Source organism: Megalopta genalis, chromosome 7 (assembly GCF_051020955.1).
Source record: "Megalopta genalis isolate 19385.01 chromosome 7, iyMegGena1_principal, whole genome shotgun sequence".
Taxonomy (NCBI): domain Eukaryota; kingdom Metazoa; phylum Arthropoda; class Insecta; order Hymenoptera; family Halictidae; genus Megalopta; species Megalopta genalis.
The window spans coordinates 1,052,123-1,072,616 of record NC_135019.1 but is presented as its reverse complement, the minus strand read 5'-3'; the positions used below and the strand labels follow the sequence as shown (position 1 = coordinate 1,072,616).

At 41.4% G+C, this 20,494-nt stretch overlaps 1 protein-coding gene and 1 long non-coding RNA gene across 5 annotated transcripts in view; one reads left to right on the top strand and one right to left on the bottom strand.

Annotated features, from left to right (window-relative positions):
* Window positions 1–20,494, bottom strand: part of LOC117218637 (uncharacterized) — an 81,421-nt gene that overhangs the window by 50,334 nt on the left and 10,593 nt on the right. The window lies entirely within an intron of this gene.
* The window catches only part of kn (EBF transcription factor knot), a 166,376-nt gene that overhangs the window by 141,148 nt on the left and 4,734 nt on the right, over window positions 1–20,494 (top strand). For 2 of the 4 annotated variants that reach the window (XM_033467136.2, XM_033467137.2), the window contains exons 7-12: window positions 5,079–5,160; window positions 9,797–9,929; window positions 16,054–16,208; window positions 16,314–16,440; window positions 16,984–17,286; window positions 18,614–18,874. In XM_033467136.2, the coding sequence (XP_033323027.1) occupies window positions 5,079–5,160; window positions 9,797–9,929; window positions 16,054–16,208; window positions 16,314–16,440; window positions 16,984–17,286; window positions 18,614–18,874 (1,061 nt within the window). Of the gene's footprint in view, window positions 1–5,078; window positions 5,161–9,796; window positions 9,930–16,053; window positions 16,209–16,313; window positions 16,441–16,983; window positions 17,287–18,599; window positions 18,875–19,986; window positions 20,214–20,494 lie in introns of those variants that run through there. The other 2 variants (XM_033467138.2, XM_033467139.2) reach the window with 2 other exon arrangements.

Genomic DNA, 20,494 nt, shown 5'->3' with positions numbered 1-20,494 from the left:
CGGCACTCTAAGGGCGGCCAACTGCAGCCGTTAACACGAACCTAGGAGTCCTCGGAAACGGATAGATACGAAAAGTATGTAGCAGGAGATCGATACGTTTCTTTCCCTTTCTCTTTCCGTGTATCCGCCCTCCGCCTCCTCCACCTACGCTTCCTTCCCTCTTTATATCTCGCTGGCGTTCCCTTCCGGACTCAGCCGCGAACAAGGGGATCCGGGGAGATCGGTTTTCATTTTTCCCTTTCACTTTTCCGAACTGTACGGATCCCGTGCCAAACATCCGACTCACAATCAGTTGACAATTTGTATGGGCTCTCACCGGCCGGCTCGCGGTAACAGCATCTCGTTTAGATAGTTCAGCCGCGTGAAATCTACGGTAATATGCGCGTTACACGATGCTATCTGCGGCATATGTTACTATCTGTCCGTGTATGTTACAAGCCGGTCTTTGTAATTCTCGTTAATGGCGAATTTTCGTTTCTTTCGAGATACAGTAATGTCTCTCTAATTGACGCTCAACTTGTGCACGAAAATGGACAATTTGGGGAGAAGGAGATACGATTATTCGAGCCTTGCGGTTCCTTTTTATATTTACGAATTGCCAAGATTGTGTCAAGGTTATGCAAGGCTCGAATAATCGTATCTGCTCTTCCCAAATTGTCCAGTTTTGTGGACAATCCGAGCGTCAATTAGAGAGACATTACTGTAACTTCGAATCGAGCTATCAGGTTGGCGCATACGAAACGTCCGATATTTATTACGCACGTAGTTTCTTTCGAAATACAGTAATGTCTCCCTAACTGACGCTCAGCTTGTGCACGAAAATGGACAATTTGGGGAGAAGGAGATACGATTATTCGAGCCTTGCGATTCGTATTTGTTGTAGAATGAAAGATTACTCAAAAGCACTTTATTTAGAGTTACAAATTCTACGCCAGAACATTCGCGTATCCAGTGAAATAAGTGATGGTGGTATATTGCAAAACTACAGAGGTACAGAAATCTGGTGTTGGTGAAAATCCCGAGGTGGCAACCTCACGGTTCGGTGTCTACTCTTGAACTGAACGTCTGGGCCCACCTGGGCCTCTGTAGGCAACGGCTCACCCTCGCAAGGGGCCATAAAACTGTTAGGTGGGTCATCGTTGAAATTCCAACAGTATTTATAGTTACGAATTGTCAACAATTATAAAAGCAAGCCGCAAAACTCGAATAATCGTATCTGCTATTTCCAAATTGTCCATTTTTGCGGACAATCCGAGCGTCAATTAGAGAGACATTACTGTAACTCCGAATCGAGCTATCAGGTTGGCGCATACGAAAAGTCCGATTTTTATTACACGCGAATGCTCGGTCTCCCTGCTTACCTGTTTTACAGACTTATCGTGCAACGCCGGCGACTTCTTTTTGCCAAACAGAATTGCTTGAAAATTCTGTATTTTCCGTCATTTATCGTATAACTTCAGGAATTGCAAATGAAAAATCAGAAACCCGTCGTTTGGATTGGTTTCATGTGATTTGATTATTTCGATTTTATTATTATTTGATCTTATTTTAATTCATTTGAAATGGTTCATAAGATTTTATAAAGTATAAAATTGCAGCGTTGACCATCGCTCTTCAGGGACGAGTTCAAGTCAGTTTAACCCGGACGATCGCTGAATGAAATTCGCATTTTATCCTGTTTTGCGCGCAACCGCGAGCCCAATGCAATAATGTCTCCCTAACTGACGCTCAGATTGTGGAGAAAAAATGGACAATTTTGGAAGAGGAGATACGATTAATTTGAGTCTTGCGCCTTGTTTTTACAATTACCGATTCTCAACAAATATAAAAACGAGGCGCAAGACTCGAATAATCGTGTCTCTTCTTCCCAAATTGTCCATTTTTCTGCACAATCTGAGCGTCAGTTAGGGAGACATTACTGTAATCCGCTCGACAGCACTTATTTTCTCAAAGTGCACGCACGCGTAAGCAGCGAGAAAAGCGAGAGCGCGTAAAGCATCGCGAACGGCTTGTTTATCGCGAGATCAAATTTGATTCAGCGCCGGATAAGTGTTCAGGATCGGAATTACTTCGGACGATTACGCGTGTTTCAAACGCGGTTTAACGGCCTTGTGATTCTTCGGCGGTGCGTGTTATTTATATTGCCAATGGCGCTGCCGTGCCCCTTAATGCTTTATGACGAATAAAAAAGGCAGCGACGGATAGGCCGATGAGACAGGGCGCGAGATAAATCAGCGCAATGATAGAGACCATAGTCGGCGTGCGCGTAAACGCAGCATCTGAACGATCTTATCCCTGTGACCGACCGTAAAATTAAACGGACCGACGTCGACTGTCATCTGGTACAGCGAGGAGCAAAATTGAGCCAATACGAGTGCTTTTTGTGAAAAAAGGATCATTTATTCACGAATCCGATAGAGAATCTTTGGGCAATACCGAAGGAGACAGTTACGGGACGAATATGATTCTCCGTTACATAATTTATGAGAAATGAAAGTGTATGATGTGTTTATGATATAAATATAATAATAATGATATAATAATAATAATAATAATATAATAATAATAAATAATAATATAATATATTTATGATACAAAGTGTTTATGATGAAAGTGTTAAATCCACTTAAATTTGTTATTTTCTATCTTACCTCGTAGTGAAACGAGAAATTGAGTCAGAACTGTAATTATGCAACTGGAAAACTATATAAACTACAGTAAAACTCTTATCTGTTTATTACATTGGAAAAATTGTAAATTAACGCACACCACTAGTTTCTTTCGTTTCCCAACCGGACGTACAGTGAATAATTATACGCTCGAAATAAATTTAACAGTTTCAGCGATGTTTAAACAAACATTTAACGAAACACCGTATTTGGGTATTTAGAAAATTTATATATTAATTGTACAAATATAATATTTTGTCAAGTCCTCTTTCATGTATCGGTAACGACGTAGAAGTTGCTTCGAGCCTATAATTGTGCACGCTCCTGTATAAATAAACTATAATTTTTGAAGAGGAAACACTCGCATCGGTTGAATTTTGCTGGCCACTGTACGCGGCTTTGCTTCCGGTTGCGCGGCTTCCGAAGCGAAAAACGCGAGCGATGCGACAAAGACAAAGACGGGGACGCCGCTGCCGAAGGAAAATATCGAAACGAACGGGAGGCAGCAAAAAGAAACAGACGAATCCCTCTTACAATTTCGCCGGGGCCATTCGCGCAAACGTGAAAGGAAAAAACCGGGCGTTGCTAGCAGAAGGTATGCGTTTGATTTTTCGATGGAGTCCCGGATCGTATGGACGCACTCCGCTGGGGGATGACAATGGCGTCCCGTGGGAGGACTGGCCTACCAGCCACCCAGAAAACTACCCCTTCGTCCCCTAAACCTCTTCATCGTCTCGGTCCTCCTAATTGTTTCCTACGCGGTTTCTCCGTTCTCTAGATCCATCTCCGATCCATCTATAGAGATTATTCGCGTTTCGCTTCGCTCGTCGCTCTCTTTCACGCTGTCTTCTCCTGCCTTTTCTCTCTGCCATCGACGCGAACACACGAACACCCTTGAAATTTTTCTCCGATTCAATATCCCCCGATATTCTGCATAATTCATGGACGACGAGTCCGCCGGTTTTCAACCGTAACCCTTTCTCTTACGCTCGTAGTTTATTATTTACACGTTTATTATTTATAAAGATATTATCGTTCTATGATAAAAAATATCACTGAATAATAATCTCAGATCGTAATAAACGTTCGATAGATGTGAAACATTAGTATAATAAAAGCAAGTATTCTCGTCCTATACAGAGTATCAAAAAAATTATGGTATTTCCGGGAAATTAGAGATTCTTGAGGTCATTCGAAGCAACTTTTTCCTTTACAAAAATTTTCTCCGAGGCATCGTTAACGAGTTATTAACGAAAAACACTGACCAATGAGGGGCGAGCTCGACTGGCGCGTAGCGGCCGAGCCAATCAGCAGACGAAGCCCGGTTCCGCTCATCGACTCGGCCGTCTCGCGCCAGCCGAGCTCGCTCCTCATTGGTCAGCGTTTTTCGTTAATAACTCGTAAACGAAGCCGCGGATTGCATTTTCGCTTAGGAAAAAATTACTTCAAACGACCTCAGGGACCCCTCATTTCCTGGAAATACCATAATTTTGGGACTCACTCCCTGTATACAATAATATTTCTACGCGAGTCCATGAATCCGAAATTGCATGAACAAAAGTCGCGTATCGTCGATTGCTCTAAAATAAGATCGTTCAAACAGAGCAAAGCAAGTCGAACGATAAAAATATCGAAAATCGAGAGATCTTCTTCGCAGAAATTCATTCTAACAGCTGTCGAGGTAATAATTTAGCACAATAACACACGTTGCAGATTTCCAGTTAATATTTGATCGACCCCCGTATTACTGGTGATAGATCGTGTTTCATTCAATGCACACGGCATGCAATAATAATGCGATTACCGAAAGCTTCATCGTGTATTCGAATTCAATGGCAAATATATCATCCAACTACTTTAGTATTTCCAGATGTATTTATTAAATCCATAAAGTTTCTTCCTTGTTCCAGAAAATGATTGAACAAGCAAAAATCGAAATTAATTCGGCGATGTTATTTTTGCGAGACGTTAGAAACAGAGTATTATACATAATCGTTTGAACCGGGCAGATCTGCGCGAGAGTTCGTATCGACGCCTTTGCCCCGAGTTATATGCCAGCAAGCGTTCGGTAAAATTAGAGTGGCACTATCTAATCCATTATCCGGTCGGCGAATGTTTTTCGAAGAATATGGTATTTGACATTTTGGTAAACGGACACGGTAGACGCGGCAGTGGGTGCAGCATATATAGCGCCCGTGCTCCCGGTCCTAAAGGTCGAAGAACACGTGGTCGAGGGTTTAATCTAGAGAAATGCTGAATAATAGAGGCGAGTAGAAGAGGGCTTGCGATTGGCTTATGCAATATTCAGACTTAGTTTCCGGCCAAGTTCGCGTTCTAATTAAGTTCTCGACGTTGAAAAGCGTTAAGCACCTTGTCAACTGTTTAACTGCAATCCTCCCCTGCTTTCAGATTCTTCCTTAAGTTCTTTCTCAAGTGCAACCAGAACTGCCTTAAGAATGCCGGCAACCCACGCGATATGAGGCGCTTCCAGGTGAGTTAACACTTAAATCTTTTACGAGATATATATACGCTTTGCAAGAAATCTTCTATTTACCTTAGACTTCTATTTAAAACAGACGCCCTATCAAAATTTCGCATTTATATATTATTATATTATTCCTCGAGTCGAGAACCAGAAGAGTGTCGGGCTGCGCTTTTCTTTTAAAGCAAAACTAGAACGGGGACTTTATATTTGTTAGATATTTGCGTAAATTTTGCTCGCAATTTTATCATATTTTTCGAAATGAACACCGCGTTGCTTTAGGAAATAAAAATTAAACTAGTCTTAGCATAGTTTCTATGTTGTTCTGTTGAACATGGAACTCGGAGGACTGCGACTTGGAATAAAATTCAACTAATGGAAAAGTGGAAAGTGTTAAACGAAATACGTGCAACATGTCAGTCTTTTGTTAACACTATATGAATATGTCCGAACGATGTACGAAGTTAAAACGCAGACAAAATACTATCGTTTTCCAGAACTTTAACGCATTTATTGCAGGACCTTTTATTGCGGCACAACAAAAATAAACGTAAAATTATTAGATCGCGCAGCTAGGGGCGAATTGTCGTTCCACGATTAAAATTGTTATTGCTATTGGAAAATGTATCAAGAAACCCTCAGTTATGACTATAACCTATCTATGAAACACAGAAGAAAATTTAAAGAAGTTTTAGAAGAATTTAAGAACACCATTGCTTCGTTCCGAACTCACAAAAATCCTTAACTTAGCCGATGTTTTAACAGAAGATGGATCTCGTGGCTGCAGAATATCCGGAAGGTTTGCTTTTCTGCCACAAATATTCGAGCCGGTGTGTGTATCTGACTGCGGGGCATATTTCTACACCTGATATTTGAGATTTAGCGGCACGATGCGTTCGGTCGGCGGTGTTGCCGAAATCGTGGGAAAATTTTCGGAAAACGGATAACGCGGTACAAAATTCGTTTGTCATTCGAGTCACGACTCATGAAATTATAGGAGAAGACGGGGGCTGTGGGGAGATGAGAACGCCGAAAGTCCCCAGGAATTGCGTGCCGGAGCAGGACGAGCGGCGCGGCGCGGAACGGGGCGGGCGTATCGCCGTGTAGCGCGTCTGAGAATGCGTACCCTCCACTCGGAGGCATTCTTTTTTAATTTCCAAAAGGAAAAGAAGTTCGTCGAGGAAACGAGCAATTTCTCGATGGTGGTCGGCTATCGTCGAAAGTTGAGATCCCCATCCAAGAGACGTAATCCAAGGGGTTGGCAATTAGCTCAGCGCGGCATCAACCGACCCACCCCTCTATATCCGTTCACCCTTCCACCCCATCTCCGTATTACGGTTTCTCCTACTCACCGACAGCCATATCTCGCCACTCCGGCCATGTCCGGACGAAAAGATAGAATTAAAAAATAAATTACCAAAAACTTTGTCTTCGTCTTTCTGCCGCTCTTTCTCTTCCTTTCGTTTCCTTTCTTGTTCTTTTGTCGCGCGATATCTACTTTGTCTGCGTTCTATCTTCGTCTTCGAAGCAAAAATTATAGTTCCAACCTGTCGGATCTGAGGATTTGCTTCGATGATTAACTGTGGAGAGGCGCGCTCTACGCGACTTCGTCCAAATATCTAATTATAAATAAGTTTATATGCTCAAGTATATAGTTAGTTCAAAAGTTCTGCGTACAGATTGTCCCAAAATTATGGTACTTCCGGGAAATGAGGGGTTCCTGAGATCATTTGAAGCAACTTTTTCCTTGGCGCAAATGCGATCCGCCGTTTTGTTTGCGAATTATTCACGGAAAACGGTGACCAATGAGAGGCGAGATCAGCTGGAGCGAGGCGGCCGAGCCAATGAACGGAACCGGAAATAACGTTCCCCTTTTGTAGGAATTTTTAATTTATTTTTTTTATTTTTTTATTTATTTTCGATAATTTTAATCCCTCTCGCGAAATATTATATTATATATATTATATATTATATTATATTATATATATTATATATTATATATTATATTATATATATTATATATTATATTATATATTATTATATATTATATTATATATTATTATATATTATATTATATATTATTATATATTATATTATATATTGTAAAACAGGGCGCTAACGTGTACCTTGGAAACTAAAGGCGAAATACGATTGCAAAATTAAAGAAAATTAAACAAAATTACAGGAGATATCAACCACTATAACAAACTTCAAGGTCATAAAATTCCGCGCGGGATACCACGGTCTATACAATTTGCGAATAAAATAGTAAATTGAATTGTTCTCGAAGATTTATCGTCATGCCCCGTCAGTTAATCACACGAGCCCGTGAACGAGCAATGCAGTCTGATTCGCGGAATCGCGTTATGCGATATTCGCCATGTATTTCGTGACTCTCGTGACCCCCTCCTATTTGCACGTGTGATAGATACAATCATACAAATGTATGAATATAATCTCATTAAGGCCGAATCTTGGGATACAGCTACGTTGTACGTTCGGAACGTCACGGCAGAAAATGTTTGTATACATATATCCTATTTAAATATTTCAAAACGATGATTATTGCACGCGTGATTATAATTATCGCGGGACGAACGCGCGCGCGCGCGCGCCAAACTGAACGCGTCGCGCTTTCTCTTTTTCGCGCGCGATACGTATTATGCTATGTATTGTATTTCTGTTTGATAGGCGCCGCCGCGGCGGCGGGAACGTTGTAAAACTTTCGGCAAATTGAAACAAGCCGTGTATTTAACCGGAAGTTTTTCGGGCGCAAACAAGGGGACGATGATTTTCGGGAGAAAGTAGAAAGAACGTTTATAAAATCGGCCGGGAGGTTGGTAAACGCCCGAAGTTTTGTCCTTTCGCGACTCCGCCAACTTTCTTGGCTAGTTGGCCGTATTACCTAGCGCGTAACGTAGTGCGAACTTGCAAGCTTGAGTAAAACCTGACGGTCCTTCGCCGCCCGCGCCGGTGGAATTTTCGAGGCGGCGCTAAACCTCGGCCGCTAAAATTTTAATTCGAAACTCCGAGTAATAAGCAATTCCTAAACAAATTCCGAGCCGTGATAACAACTTCATTTTGGTTCCCCCCTTTTGCTTCGCCCGAGAATTCGCGCGAACGCGGCCGCGTCTGCGACAAAATCCGAGAACGGCGTTGCGAACTTTTATCGAAGCCAATTGCGAAACGGAACCTACGATCTCGTCCGACGAATTGCGTTTTATCGATCATTTCGCGTTACGATGAAGTACTTCTTGACATTAACCGCGCATTTTTTTACTGGTTAGGAATAATGCACGTTCCAAAGTATTATATAAGCAGAAAGGAACATTTTGCGATGCTTTAGTCTTTTTTTTACAAGGACTATAATAGGAACAAGAAGCTAATTAGGGTTTATATTTATCGGATAAGATATACTAAATTTTTTTATTAAATAACAAACGAAATAAAAGAATGAGAAAATGTAATATATCTATAAAGTCAATTATGCCCAAAAACGATCCAAAGGCACTACCCTATATACGGAAAAACAAACCTCGTCGATTACCATATCCTAGAAATATGTTATAAAAGCTTATATCACAAATAACCGAATAACAATCAGTTTCCCGAGCGCTCCGCGAAAATATTTGAAAACTCTTATACGATTCGCAACTTTGAAAACTGCTTGAACCTAAACCTAAATTGTCCTTTTAATATTATCGTTCCCGTGTTTCATTTGTAATTAACCAGTTAGCTGTGGCGCCTCCTTTTCAGAGCGCGCACCTATATTTGTCGCGAGAATCAAGCGACGACGTGTATACTCGTCGAACGCAAAGTTTATTTTATAAAATTAACAATCTTATTACTAATATTTACTTACTCACTCAACATTAACGTATACTGCATAGATAATAAACGAGAAACGCGGGAAAAATTAAATACATAATGGCACTTCGCACGTCGAACACCAAACTTCTTGTGTTCGTGAATTATTTATGTAATTATTCATATTTTTGACTTGTTTGTTCTATTCTGGTCTGGTCTCAAAATATTTTAAACATCTTGAGATTTGACAATACGTTTTTGTCTTTGTTGAAATTACAATTTAAATAGCCAACGGTCGCTACTTTTTACGCGCGACGAGTATACAGTAATGTCACTCTAATTGACGCTCAGATTGTCCACAAAAATGGACAATTTGGGAAGAGGAGATACGATTATTCCAGTCTTGCAGCTCGTTTTTATGATTGTTGACAATCAGAAACTATGAAAACTAGCCGCAAGGCTCGAATAAATATCGAATAATTAATCGTGTCTTCTCTTCCCAAACTGTCCATTTTTCTGGACAATCTGAGCGTCATTTAGAATCACAGTAAATTCTCCCTAATCGACGCTCAGATTGTGAAAAATAAAAATAGAGAATTTAAGAAGAGAATATTTAGATTATTCGAGGCTCGCGGCTCGTTTTTACAGTTGACCGATCGTCAACGATTAGAAAAACAAGGCGCGAAGCTGGAATAATCGTATCTCCTCTTCCCAAACTGTCCATTTTTGTGCGCAATCTGAGCGTCAATTAGAGAGACATTACTGTTACTAGCTCCGACAGTTTGGTGTCATTTTTGACCGAAATCTCACGTAGGCGAATTTCAACCTTCTGTAACAGGTGGTCATTTCCACGCAAGTAGGAGTAGAGGGACCGCTACTGGCAGTCTCGGACAACATGTTCGTCCACAACAACAGTAAACATGGGCGCAGAGCGAAACGATTGGATCCCAGCGATCCCGGCGAATACAACAGTGAGTACCAAAAATTCTGACCGTACATACGCGCAACACTTTGCGCACGTATAATCGAGGGCATCGCGACTTCGAGTGTCGCTAAAAATTTATGTATAGCGTGACAAACACGGGATTTTCCATTAAAGCGAACGAACGGTGGGATCCGCGGGAAAATCGACTACGAGTGTAATACGCGGTTCGGGCCGCTGTAACGCCGGATAATGGAGTATTAAACGATGCTTTTACTGCGGCTCAACAACAACTTTAATATTCATAATCTATTCATTTGGACGCCGCTATGAATATCTTATTCCCGATTTAATTTGTAACGATACGATCATTCCGCGACCGCAATGGACGATGCGTACTTGCGCGAACGAAATGGAAGTTGTCGAAGGGAGCTTCGAAGTCGCTGTTGCAAAATACACGGATTTATCGTAGCGTTAGGTACTTAGAAATTAACCCTTCGCACTCGAAGCTATTTCAACTGTAAATCTAAAATAATTTTTCTGACTTATAGCTTTTTCATTTTATATGACAAAATTTCATTTTATGCATACGAAATTGAGTCTTGCGACTTACGCAACTTGCGGTTACACTGTTAACAATTTTTTAAAAGCTAAACTTTGTTAATGTAAAAATTATCTTAGAACGTGATATAACAAATTTCAGTGGTGCCTCAGAGTCACCACTCGAGTGCAAAGGGTTAATATAACCGACGCGTGGATGGTATATTTTAAAATAGTATTTTAATACCTTTAAGTTGTTGGGATTATTAAAGAAAGAAAATCGTTGATTTAGAACATTTTTATAATTTTCATAGCCTTGACATAACCTTGACATAACATTTTTATTTTGCTAGAACGTGTGCAAATTTTTGATAAAGGTCCTCTGCAAAAATGTTTATCTTAAAACTGCGAGTCGCTAATGGCAATTTCAGTCCACCATATTTTTCACCATACAGTGATAAAAGTGTTCACTTCGAGAGTTGACTTAATCGAAAGTAATCATTGAAGATTTTATTAACTCCTTAACGCACAGTTTTTTTGAAAAAAAACCGGCCAAAAAAAATCAATTTTTGGTGGAGAACTTTGATATAGCGCGCTTTTGTTCCATGGAAAAAGGCTATATTTTATTCTTGAATAAATAAGTGTTACAGCTTACAATCCCATGTAAATGATAAATATCAATAAAACGATTTTTTTTCTTTGCTTTCACATTGTTATTTTCAATTCTCGATTATATTCGAGCGTGAAAAATTATAGCAGCATAAAATACAACGCCGCTCGAATTATCTCGAGTGTGCACAGTTTGGCCTGTTTGCTCGAATTAACGCGAGCGTACAAGTTAAGGGGTTAAGCAAAGAAGAACACAAGACGGATAATAACAGTTGCATATATAGTTACATAACACTTACACATATTCTTACAATTCGAATATGCGTGTCCATTTTTTCGAACTTCGCAATGTCGGTATCTAACGCTTCCACCCGCGAAACGCGTGATAAAACGACGCGTTCGATTCGCACACTTACGCAGCTCGTCTCGTACTAAACAGTTTGCACCAGCGATAAGAAAAAATTGTTGTCTCATCGTAATGGAATTGTTAGAATCCTCGAACGAGTGGCGGAGGTCGAGGGACGAGGGGCGACGCAGAGAGCGAAGTCGGGGGCGGGAAGAGGAAACGCGGGGTTGGTTTCTTCGAGATCGGTATAACGACTCGAGAGCCATAGCGGAGGGTAGAATCGTAAGAGGACGAGACAGGGCGTGCTCGGAGGATAGGATATAAGGAGTCATAGGGCAATTCAGCAAAGTTTGGCGTCGACCGCGCATACAAACGGCTGATATCGTGCGGCCACCCCTCAACTACGCGCTCCTCTCTTTTCCCGGCGTTCTTCCTCCGTCCTTTCTTTCTTTCTGCGCAAAGGCAAGATGTAAATCAATGGGATGCGGGCAAACGGGGGTTCCGCCACGTTCTCTGTGCTTTCTTCCTTCACTATTATTTCCTCCGTCCCTATGTAGTCGCGCTTCTCTCTCCGCAGGTTCGAACCTTTCGTTCCACCTATTCGCGTCCCTATTTTATCTCGTCGAGCGAGAACGAAGAACAAAACGATAAAAAAAAGAAAACCCCCTCTCGCCAATCGGACCTCTCCGCCTTTATTCCTGGCTCTAACGTGTCCCGTTGCTAAATGCTCGACTCGCGTCTTTCTTCTAATCTTTCTCGTGAATCCACCGTAATCTTGACCAAAAAAGCGTGTAACCGTAGCTCGGTTATGTTTGGCGAAAATACAGAGGCATGTTTCTGGGACACCTCTTAATTGCGAAAATGTGACGAAGAAAAACAATAGTTACACAGGGTGTACAGCAGGGGTGTCAAACTCAAAAGCTAACTTGGGCCAAATAAACGATGCTTAACTTTAGGTGGGCCGCAAAAAAAAAATCAATGTTCATAGAAACAAATATTTTTATTTTGACTAGTACATTGTAATAAACACATATATAAAGTTAAATTATTGTTTACGTCCTGATACTTGACATCTCTTCTCTGATACTATCTTTCCTATTTCGGGAGAAATTTTATTGGCCGAGACTATTTCTATTTTATTTTTACTTTGCATCGGATATATTGACTGAGCCGCAAAAATGTTCATTTCGGGCCGCGAGTTTGACACCCCTGGTGTACAATATCTCTTATCTTTTAAATGAAACGCTGCGTTTTCGTTTCACCTAGCCATTTATGGTCGCAGATCATTAGTCCGGGAGATGCTTTAATTTGAAACGAAAACGAATATCGTGAACTTTAAGAGTCGAAGATAACGTTAACATCTCTTTCAATATTAATAATGTAAGGACAAAAATATGCATCTCCATATAATACTAATTTTCAGAAAGAATTGACCGTAACACAAAATATATCGTTCGCGGTGCGTTCAAAATAACCTTGCCATAATCAAATCGTATAAAGAAAAGATACATTTAAATGGCCACTGTTACTTCGTCGGAGACCACGCTGCATATAAATCATTCCCGTTCGCGATACAGAATCGAAAATTTCAACGGGTCGCTCGAGCGAAAGCAGTTCGATCGTGAAAGATGATTTTAATGAGCGCGGTCGCGGAGAAAGCAAGTTTTTTTCTAAAGAAGTTCCCGGGTATTTACCGGGGTGAACGAAGTTACGTCGCGATCCCACAGTGATCAGAGAGAATCGGACCGAACATGTTCGAGTACAACGGCTCCTCGACTTCGACGACGGTTTGGTGGTAAAAGAGGAGTTCGGGAGTAGAGAGTAGCACCCCTTACCGCTCAGTAATGGCACGGGGGATTTTATTTATTCCGGGTTGGTACGCTTGTTCCGGCCTCCTCTACTGAATCCCTCTTTCAACCCTCCTCCTCCTCCTCCACCTCCACCTCCTCCTCCTCCTCCTGCTCTTCCTCCTCCACCTACTCCTCCTTCCACTCCACCTCTTCCTACATTTCCGCCCCATACCATTTCGCTCGACAATTCTCTACCGGAGTGGTTGCCAACGTGGCCGCCTCTGTTTAACGACTTTCTTGTACATTGAACGCAATAAATACCTCTGTCCCATCGAAGAATCCTCATTTACACTCGGATCGCTACCCTTTAACGCTCCACCCCTATTCTTACGGACCTTCTCCGGCGAAACAAGCGACGAATAAAATCTTATTAAGCAATATTGACGTCTAATCGTTCGGAGAAGCAAGAAGGTCGGGAACAAAGGCGTTTCGATCGATGAAAATTATAGAATTTCTTGCTAGGATGACGTCAAACTCCGATGGTCAGCGTTTCGTCGACGGTATCACCGACCAAATATCGAAAAGAAGCTTCAAAACGGAGCTATTAAATCGTACTAGCTAAAGTTATTTCTTATTTCATAAAAGTGAACTATAGAGTCTCGAAAAACGCCGTTTTGTACCACCTCAAACTTGACATTTTCAAACTCGAAGCATTTTTATTACCGTCCAAATTATCGTCCAAATAATGACCAAGAAAACCAAAATCAAGCAACCAGATTCGTTATTTTTATTCCGCCGTAAGAACATATCCATATTGAATGGAATCGTTTCGACAGGGTTGGTTGAGAGCCGGTTTTTCGTCGACTACGTTAAGGGGTGGGTGTCCTTTAAGCTTTTGGGATTTAATAGGCGAACAGCGCGCAAGCAATCGAAGGTGGAAGCTGTTTGAGCATCACTGGGAGCAATATACCATGATGTCAGCCACTCTGCCGTGGCTCCGTTCTAGCAGGGTCGGTGCCGGGGGTGGCTTGGCTTCGCCGGGGTACAAAATGATATCATTGGGTTATAAATTCCAAGCAGAGACACCAACGGCCCGATCGCCCCCCCTTCCTTCTTGTTACAACTCTTCTCCGGCCACTCCGACCCTCATTCTCTTCCTCTCTCTCTCTCTCTTTCTCTCTCTCTCTCTCTCTCTCTGCCTCTCTCTCCCTCTCTCTCTCACTCGTTCTGCAAGGTTGACGTCTTTCTCCTTCATAGATTCTCCGTCGTTCTCCCTCCACCGGCGGCTCTCTCATCCTCGCGGCTTGAACTTGCTCGCCACGAGAAATATATACCCACCACTCACCCTCGACCAAATAAACAGAATATTCAGATAATTTTCCGTATCCCACCCCCTAACTAACTGTCTCGGCTCGGTGAGAGGAATCGCGTAATTTCTCGACTTACTCTCGTACGAGCCGTTCCTTTTTTCGACGCGCCAAGCCGCGTGTTATTGTTTCTCTGATTCGCTACGCCGGTCACGGCCGCGGAATCTTCGCCGGAGTTTTTCGACCGTTTAACGCGGACTGGGAAGCTGGTGCCTTCCGGCTGTGGGTAACGCTAGGCTCTGACCAGCTGCGAAAACTTTACCGCGATGGATTCAAATGGATCGAATTCTACCGTGAAACGTAGCATGCCTACGATCAAAATGACCGATTTTTTATTTTACGGTACTACAAAGTTTGGAGACTTCTTCGTGGAAAATGATTGAATAAATTATATTATTGAAACAAGTCTCGTAATTAAAACTTTACAAAATCCAAGTGAATTCTATCTTTTCACTCTTATGAGTCAATGCACGCTAATCATCATTACAGGTCGGTTGGTTTAGTGTTAAAGCGATAAATAAACTTCGTCTTTCATTTTCGTTTTATTAACTGAATTATTTTTTGTTGTACTTGTATTTTGTCAGATTCTCGCGTTGATGTTAGACAGTCAATGTGTAAACAAGCTCGACAGTTGTCGATTGTGTACGAGCGATGGAATTCTTTGACCAGATTCGTGTAAAAATTGAATTTGATTGCGAAGCGTTCGAATAAACTGATATCTCGAAATATTCTAGAAATATCCTAGAAATATTCTGGGAATTTGAATTCATGAAAAATTGTTGCTGCGAATGCATAAAGAATTCGTGGAAACTGCGATTTTTCATATCGATCAACGCGTTCGTAGTCGTCGAAAGCAATCCGCGTTCACGCTTTTTGATAATCTAAAGTATTGGGTTGGCAACTAAGTAACTGCCGATTTGTTCAATGAAATAAAAAAATTTTTTTTACTTGGAACGAAGTTTAATCTGTAATGTATTTTCCATTTTGTTCGATTACCTTTTGCCGTCTCTCTGACAACTTGAAAATTCCACGCTCGTAGAAAGTCTGATCCTTTTCGGCCAAAAACTGAGTTAAGCGAGATTTTACAGCGTCATCGTCGTTAAAAGTTTTACCACGAACGGAGTTGTCCAGGGATCGAAATAAGTGGTAATCCGATGGCGCGAGATCAGGGCTATATGGTGGGTGTAACATCGATTCCCAACCAATATCCATCAATTTTTGCCGAGTGGACAAAGACGTGTGCGGCCTAGCATTGTCCTGCTGGAAAATGACACCTTTACGATTGACCAATTCTGCTCGCTTTTCCTTGACCGCTGCATTCAATTTGTCCAGTTGCTAACATTCACGGATAATAAAAAATAACATAATAATAATAATAATAATTTTATAATATAACATTTACGGATATCATAAAAATGGGAGTGAGGGGCATCTATAACTGAAATCGACAATTACTTAGTTGCCAACTCAATAGCTAACCTGCTCTCTCGCGATGTCTAACGAACCCTTTCGTACGATCAGGTCTCTACACTCCAGTTCCCCTGCAAACACCGTGCATAAAGGCAATATCGCCGAACGAAGGCTGGACGACCGGAGGATCGACGGTGATAATCATAGGTGACAATTTCTTTGACGGGCTTCAAGTAGTGTTCGGGTCGATGTTGGTCTGGAGCGAGGTACTTAATTTATCTTCATTTCAAGCAGTAGAAAAATTTGGTAAATCGATTGTTTCGTTAATATTTGTACTCGATAAATTGATCATGCGAATTCTTCGTTTTCAGCTAATCACGCCGAACGCGATCAGGGTTCAAACTCCGCCGAGGCAAATACCAGGTGTCGTCGAGGTCACATTATCGTATAAGACTAAACAATTTTGCAAGGGGGCGCCTGGGAGATTTGTCTATGTTTGTGAGTATAATCATCGAATGTGTACCTTTTAGTTTGATATTCAATATTGCATTGATAACAGTTGGATTCGCGTTATCCGAAATTAATAAGAGTTTCGCCTAGTGAGTTATAATCGCGCCGCGGATTTTTGCGCAAAATAAAAATTCTATCCGTCGATTTTAAGGAAACAAGAATCATATAGAAATCTCCACGTTTCTTAAATAATTTCAATAGGTTAAATTTAACACATCCACACTCTTATAAACTCTTTTGGTCTTCTTGATAGCACAAAATGTTGCCATTTCTCGAAGGATGCGTACTTTGAAATTTTTTATTAAGTTATATATGTTATAAAAGTGTTGTATTCAGACAAAATAAGAAGAAACTCAAACATATACAGTATAATCACAGTAACTTGCACCCTCTTCGAAGAGATTGTTAACCGTTTAATCCATGGTCCCAAAATGTTCAAGATATTTCTATGTTTCAGTTGTACGATCGACTAACAATTTTCGTTCAATAGGATCTCGTTAAAGCAACACCGTGTTTTCGCTAATCTTTCAGCATTGAACGAGCCAACGATCGACTATGGCTTCCAAAGGTTACAAAAGCTGATCCCCCGGCACCCCGGCGACCCCGAGAAATTACCGAAGGAGATTATACTGAAGAGGGCGGCGGACCTCGCGGAAGCTTTGTACAGTATGCCCAGAAGTGGAAACGCGGGAATTACAGGTGCTCCCAGGAGTCCCGGATCGGGCCACCCACCTGCGCCGCCCACATCCAGTTCGGCGACGGCGTTCAACTCGTATACAGGGCAACTGGCGGTGACAGTGCAAGAAAACGGTAGTGCGGCGAAATGGACGGACGGTAAATATTCAAAGTTATTTCGTGTTCCACAGAAAATGGTAACCACGACGTCACACGATCAAGTTCCGTCCTCCAGGCCTTAGTTTCCCAAAGTTAGCGCCGAGAAGATTTCTGCGGCGTTCTTTCCGTTTCCGATTGCGGTGATTTCTAATTCGCGCTCAGATTGCCCACGAAAATGGACAATTTGCGAAGAGGAGCCACGATTGTTCGAGCCTTGTGGCTCATTTTTATAATTACCGATTGTCAATAATTATAAAAACGAGACGCAAGGCTCGAATAATAGTTTCTCTTCTTCTCAAATTGTCGATTTTTCTGCGCAATCTAAGCGCGAATTAGGGAGAAATTACTGTATTTCTTTTATTTTCGACGAAAATTGTCTTCAGCGAATTCCTTTTAGCTTTTCACTTTAAATCAGGGCCAAGCAAGCTTGGCCAAAGTGGGCAAGCAATAAACAGAATCGAAAGCGATCAGATAACACGGCGCATCGTTGCTGTTTCGATCTAACGAAATTAATCGAACGAAAATATCGTACACCACGTGCTACAATTTTAACCCTCGGCGTGTAAAGCTTTCTTCGATGCCATCGGAAGCTCCGATTTCGAAAGATTCTCCGAGAAATTTTTATCTCGATTTCTTTTCACGTGTCATAATTTGAAAAATCTTAAATTCGCGCATTAATTGGGCTATAAAATATCAGATTTACAATTCGTAAGAAAAGATTTGGCGCTCTTCCTTGAAACCATCGAAATAACAACGCGCATCAAACTATAGTAAATTCTTCCTAATTTTCCTTCAGATTGTAAACAAATATATGGGCAATTTGGGAGGAAAAGATACGATTATTCGAGACTTGCACCCTTTTTTTACAATTGTTGACAATCGGCAACTATAAAAATAATCCTGAGACACGAATAATCTTCTCTTATAATAATAATAATAATAATAATAATAATAACAATAATAATAATAATAATATCTCCTCTTTCAAATTATCCATCTTTCTTTACAAACCGAAGGAAAATTGGGGAAAACTTACTACAGTTCTAGATTTTCTGTACCAAAAACGCGAAACCGTAGTTATCACAGATGTACAACTACCGGTACCGAAAGGGTTGACCGCATTTCCGTTGTTCAGGACATCGATAAAGAGAGAATCGAACGGTCACGTTCGATCCGCAAGGAATCTCGTGAATTCGTTGCGTTTCCATTTGTTCGTAAAGGGCGAGGCCGAGAATCACGTGTCCGGTTATAAGGGTTAGGCAACAAGTTGCTCACAGAATGATGAAATACTGACGGGTTCGTCTGACGGGCAGGTTTCTATTTTTAGACGGTAGTTCCGTGACGACAGGAGCCAATGCTGGAGGCGGAGGTGGCGGAGGTGGCGGTGGCAGCGTCGGGGGCAGCGTCGGTGGCAGCGTCGGTGGAAACGTCGACGCCTATAGGCAAAGCAGTAGCGCGAGTCCACGCGGGGTTGTAACTGGCGGCGGTTATTGCGGAAGTTCGGCCAGCACACCCCACAGTCACAGCACCAATGGAAGTTACTCGGTCGCCAATCCCTACGCGGGTAGTCCAACCCTTTACACTTCGCGTAAGTCATTTTTCAGTACCCGCGGCGCCCTCCCGAACATTCTTGTCGATTCGTCTCATCGCTTCTTCGTCGCCCAAAATCTGTCGAACGTCGAACCGTCGCGGAATGGTCCCGGATAATTCACCCTCGGCATCATGACATTTGTCGATTTTTGCGGCGAATTATTAATTTTTGCGGTATCCGCCAAATCGGGGATGTCGAAATATAGAATTACATGTAATTACTCTTGAACTACCTTAACAACAAGTAAGAGGAGAACGAAACTTCGTCGATCGATTTAGGAAGCGTCGACAACCCTTCCAGTAACGACTGAAACGAAGATATGTAATAGAAGAAATATATTGAAATATTATTATGTATAATATATATTAATATATATTATTATATATAATATATATATGAATATTATTATATAAGAAATATATTGTTTTTATGAGTTTATATTATAATATCGTGTTACACGAAACCTATTCGGATTACATTGCTTGTGTACTTACATTATGTTTACGTTATAATTTAAGTAATTAGCTGATTCGGTAGACTGATATCGATCACTAACGATACTTACTGAATAAAATATGTCTAAAATAATATTATTATAACGAAAATACAAGATACTTATTCTTCCAACTGAGCGTGGATAAAATAATAATAAACGAAGTCTATATTATATTATTATTATTATTATTATCATTATCATTATTATTATTTTTATTATATTATTTTTATTATTGCTATTGCACTAATTACTGAGAACCTAGTGAAATATCTGTACTAGAAACTTTTCCAGGGACAATAGAAGGATCATGATGCTAAGGGTTGAAACGGTTCGGTAAATCGAATCTTCGACGAATATCAAAGATCGAGGTTCAATTTCGATGCGGAACGGCCGCTTTGCGTTGGCACGAACTTCGAGAACGGTTCGACTTGGGCACAGTTTGGTTGTCGTCGTCCGATTCCGATGCGCATGCGTGTCTCTACGTGTATGTGCACGTGTACACCGAGCCCTATAAACACGCAACAGCCAACAAGCTTCCCATGTTTTGTCGGTATTCACGTTCCGAGTGCACGCACGTTTATGAGTTTTCCTTATGTGAAATTTTCGTTTTTAGCGCACGAACAGTATGGCATTTTCTATACGTCCGGGGACGGGAGTGCGTTCGCCCCCGTAGTACGACCACCGACTACCTCAGTCCCACCGCACTGGTCCACACAGCACCACCTCGCCACAGCCGCCCAGTAACCGCTAACCGTCCACCATCACAACCACCATCATCACCACCACAACCACCCCATGCACTGCGATTAAAGAATTATGAGAAACATTCACAAGAGACGAGATTCGAGAATGTATGTACACACGATCATTTACGAACCGTTGATAACACCCCTGTTTACTGCCGCCACCCTTGATTACATTCAGTTTGCGTTCGCCTTCTCTCTTTGTTTTCTATGCGACTTTTTCTCCTGCGAATTATTCGATCTTCGGCGGATCTTTGTGCACTCGCGTAACTTCTGATAATTCTAGAAATGTCGCTGTTTTCGTTAAAAAAATGCTTCTTAGCCGGTCAAAGAAATTCTATTTCAGTTTTCACGAAAATGGGAATTTGCGCAAAGATT